Source organism: Gekko japonicus, unplaced genomic scaffold, assembly GCF_001447785.1.
Source record: "Gekko japonicus isolate JY-2015 unplaced genomic scaffold, Gekko_japonicus_V1.1 scaffold32, whole genome shotgun sequence".
NCBI classification, from domain to species: domain Eukaryota; kingdom Metazoa; phylum Chordata; class Lepidosauria; order Squamata; family Gekkonidae; genus Gekko; species Gekko japonicus.
In genome coordinates, this window is record NW_015167527.1 from 1874778 (window position 1) to 1878169 (window position 3392).

At 51.8% G+C, this 3392-nt stretch overlaps 1 protein-coding gene across 1 annotated transcript in view; it reads left to right on the top strand.

The window, feature by feature from the left end:
* Positions 1-3103, top strand: part of PLEKHH1 (pleckstrin homology, MyTH4 and FERM domain containing H1) — a 72657-nt gene extending 69554 nt beyond the window's left edge. The window contains 2 exon segments of the mRNA XM_015413282.1: positions 1670-1816; positions 2924-3103. Of these exon segments, the coding sequence (XP_015268768.1) occupies positions 1670-1816; positions 2924-3103 (327 nt within the window).
* Positions 3104-3392: the final 289 nt, after the last annotated feature.

Here is a 3392-nt window from a genome sequence, read left to right on the forward strand (position 1 = left end):
CTGGAAGAACACCTGAAGCAGTCTAAAAACCACTTACCCTGCTGCCGCTGCCGCCACCACTGCGCATGGGGGGCACAGGGGCCAGCAGGGGTGCCCTCACCCCGAAGCTCTGCCTCGCAGTCCCAGCAGGATGGAGGGTGCCAGGCTGGGGCCCCTGTAGCACTGGGAGCCCTGTAGTGAGGGCTCCATCCCTGGCAAAGCAATGGGGGAGGGGAGGCAACACATTGGCCGGCGGCTGTGGGGACTGATGGGAAGCTCCAGCCTCCCCCCCCCCCATGGGAAGCCCCACCCCCCCCCCCCCCCGTGCAGCACGCGCGGACACACACACACAAACACTACCACCCCTTGGCCGTCTCCCCCTTCCGACCCATCCGCTCAGCCCTGGGCCACCTCGCCACCCGTATAAGAAGAAGCCCCCTGCTCTAGCCTGGGCCACCTCGCCCTCCACCCCTGTGGCTGGCCAGCAGGCTGTGGGCTTCCCAAAGTGCTTTATCACGGGCTTGCTGGGAAGAGCCAGGCGGGCCAGCGGCGGTTGGCACCAGAGAGCGAAGGGCCACTTTCTGATGGGGGACACCCGCCCAGCACCCCTGCCTTGTTGCCCTCATGGGGGAAGAAGCCCTTCCGCCCGGATGCCCACACTGCTTGCCTCCTGACTGGCTTCTCCCCCCCCCTTGACACAACCGCCAAAAGCAGCCCCAGAAGTGGGGTGACAACAAGGGCCAGGTCAGGCTACGCCACACCTACCTGCCCCTGGCTGCCCACCTGAGACCCTATTTGCAGCAAGGACAGCCAGGCGGCTCATTGCAGGCGTGGGGTGGGCCAAGGCTGCCGGAGCCCCGTCTGCGCCCAGGCTGCCTCAGTCCCCTGCTCAATGGGAGGAGGCATGCAGTACAGCTCTCTGCCATAGAGCCATCTTGCAGCAGCCGGCAGCGGAGAGACCGACCTGGCATGCCCCGTTCCACTCCACTCGCCTGGCTGTGCAGCACCAGGTGGAGCGAGGTGGCCTGGAGCCCCCTGCTCAATGGGAGGAGGCATGCAGTGCAGCTGTCTGCCACAGAGCCATCTTGCAGCAGCCAGCAGCGGAGAGACCGACCTAGCACGCCCCATTCCACTCCACTTGCCAGGCTGTGCAGCACCAGGGGGAGCGAGGTGGCCTGGAGCCGGAAAGGGTGCACTGATGGCCACAAATCACTCACACTGCCTGCTTCACGACTGCCTGGGACCGGAAACCAACCTGGGGGGGGGGCAGGTTCTGGAAGAGCCGGGAGCAGTGGGGCCAATGCGGAGTCCTTTTGCACATGCTCTGAGCGAGTGCTTGTTGCCCGTTTTTCTTCTACCGAGGGTGGGGCAGAGCAGGGCTTTTGGCGAGGGAAGGGAGAGGAGGGGCAGGGCAGGCTCGGAGCCACCCAGAACACCATTCCGGTGCATTCCACCCTAAAATAGCACTGATTATGCATACACAGGTGCGGATCTCTGGGTAGAAGAAAGTAACAGAGAAACAAGTGTTATACTTAGGTATTCTAAGTATAGTTCCAACATTCTGTATGGTGGAGGACATTTGCACTGATCTATTTGTTGTATAGGCAAGGCCTAATAACATGTAATGGAGTGAATGATTTCTTCCATAGCAATTTGTTTTCCTCAAACTCCTGTCTTTGTTTACATGCAGCACTTAAAACTTTCTTATGAATTCTCTTCTGTGCTGACCTTTGGAGGCTGCCATGATAATTTTATGATTGTAGTCAGCCAAGTGAAGGACAGGAGCTCTGGAAAAAGTACCCCTGAAAAATTGCTTTTTGCAATGGCAGCTCCAACGGTGAGTATAAAGCAAAGTGTAATAACTTTTTTTGTACGTGGTAATGTTTAGAAAATGGAATCCCGATAGGCTGCTGGCATTTTTTTTCTTTTCTGAATAAGAAGAGCAGAGAATGCCCTTCCAATATCCTTGGTACACCAAGTAATACAACATTATACACAGTAGCTCTGAAATACTTCCTCCTGATATCGTTCAAAATTATATCTTCCCGAAGTGATATTTTGATTCTGAAAGGTGTTAATTAGCCAGGAGAAGCTTACTTTAAATGCCTATTTGTATCTTGTTCTGTACGTGTTGTTAACGTGTTTAAATCAAAACTAAATATGAGTACAGAATAAATAGCTTTAGCCTTTGTTTTCAGTAATGAAAGATCTGCAAAGATGGCCTTGGAACTGGCTACTCTGTTCCTGTCTTACATTGTAACCTGATTATCACTGCACAGAACCTTGATTCAGAACATCCCAGAGCTAAGCTTTTATGGCACAAAATCCTCCCCCCTTTAAGTTGTCATCTATATATTCACACAGACCATCCTCCTTCCCCACAATAGGAACAAACTCTTAACTAGCAGTTATTCTTGAAAGAACTGAATGGAAAGCTGCAACCCCTCCCCTCTGGGAAGATGTGATGGTACACAGGCTCGGGGTGGGGTGTTCGCACCTAAAAGTCCAGCTCACTGGTATGACTGTACTGATGACCAGACCATCAGTTACAAGTAAACAACCTGTTCTTCCTCTGTGGGATGTAAAATTTGCCTCAAAATATCCAGAACAGAAGTGGCATGTAAATCATTCAAGCTTAGAAGTGGGCAGAGTGCTTTGGGAGGAGCCCATACCTCAGTGGCAGGGCATATTAGTAAGATGTGCATATAACAAGATCTCCTTAGCTTCAGGCCCTAGCATCTCTGATTAAAGGATTTCAAATAATAGAGGAGGGAATACCGGGGTTTTTGAAGGGCCACTGGCGCTTGGGATTGACAACACTGGGCAACATGGGCCCGACTCACTATATTGCTTTACCTTAAAGATCATCTTACAGTAGGTCCAGTAAAATGAATGCTATTGGAATATTTCTTCCCTTTCCTCTCTCTCCCCATCCCTCAAGCAGATTGTTGAAGTGACTCTCCTTATCGCCAGTTATATTAACTATTGTTCGACTCCACACCCTCCTACTCCAAGCATCAGTTCAACATGGAGTACATCATCTGCTAAGAAGCTCATGGAAATTGAAAGCAGATGTCTCTTTCCTTCTCTGCCCCGGACCACTAAGGGGCCAACCCTGCTGTAAGGCCCGTTTTCCTTTGCCACACTGTGAATCAAGGACTACTGTGATTTCACTGCTTACCTGCCTGTGACCAGGCAGGCTCCAGGTCTACCTCCTTGGTAAAGTGCAACATTCCTAGAGACTTGTTTAGAGTTAGACTCCTCCTACCTGCTAGATTAGTGGGGGGGGGCATCTATTTTGAACAGATTGTGCACCTTTTATAAATGTTTGTCCTTCCTTCTTTCTACCTAAATGAGACCTGCATTGCTCCCAGTCATGCCCAAATATTTTCCTCTGTGAATGGCTTCACAGA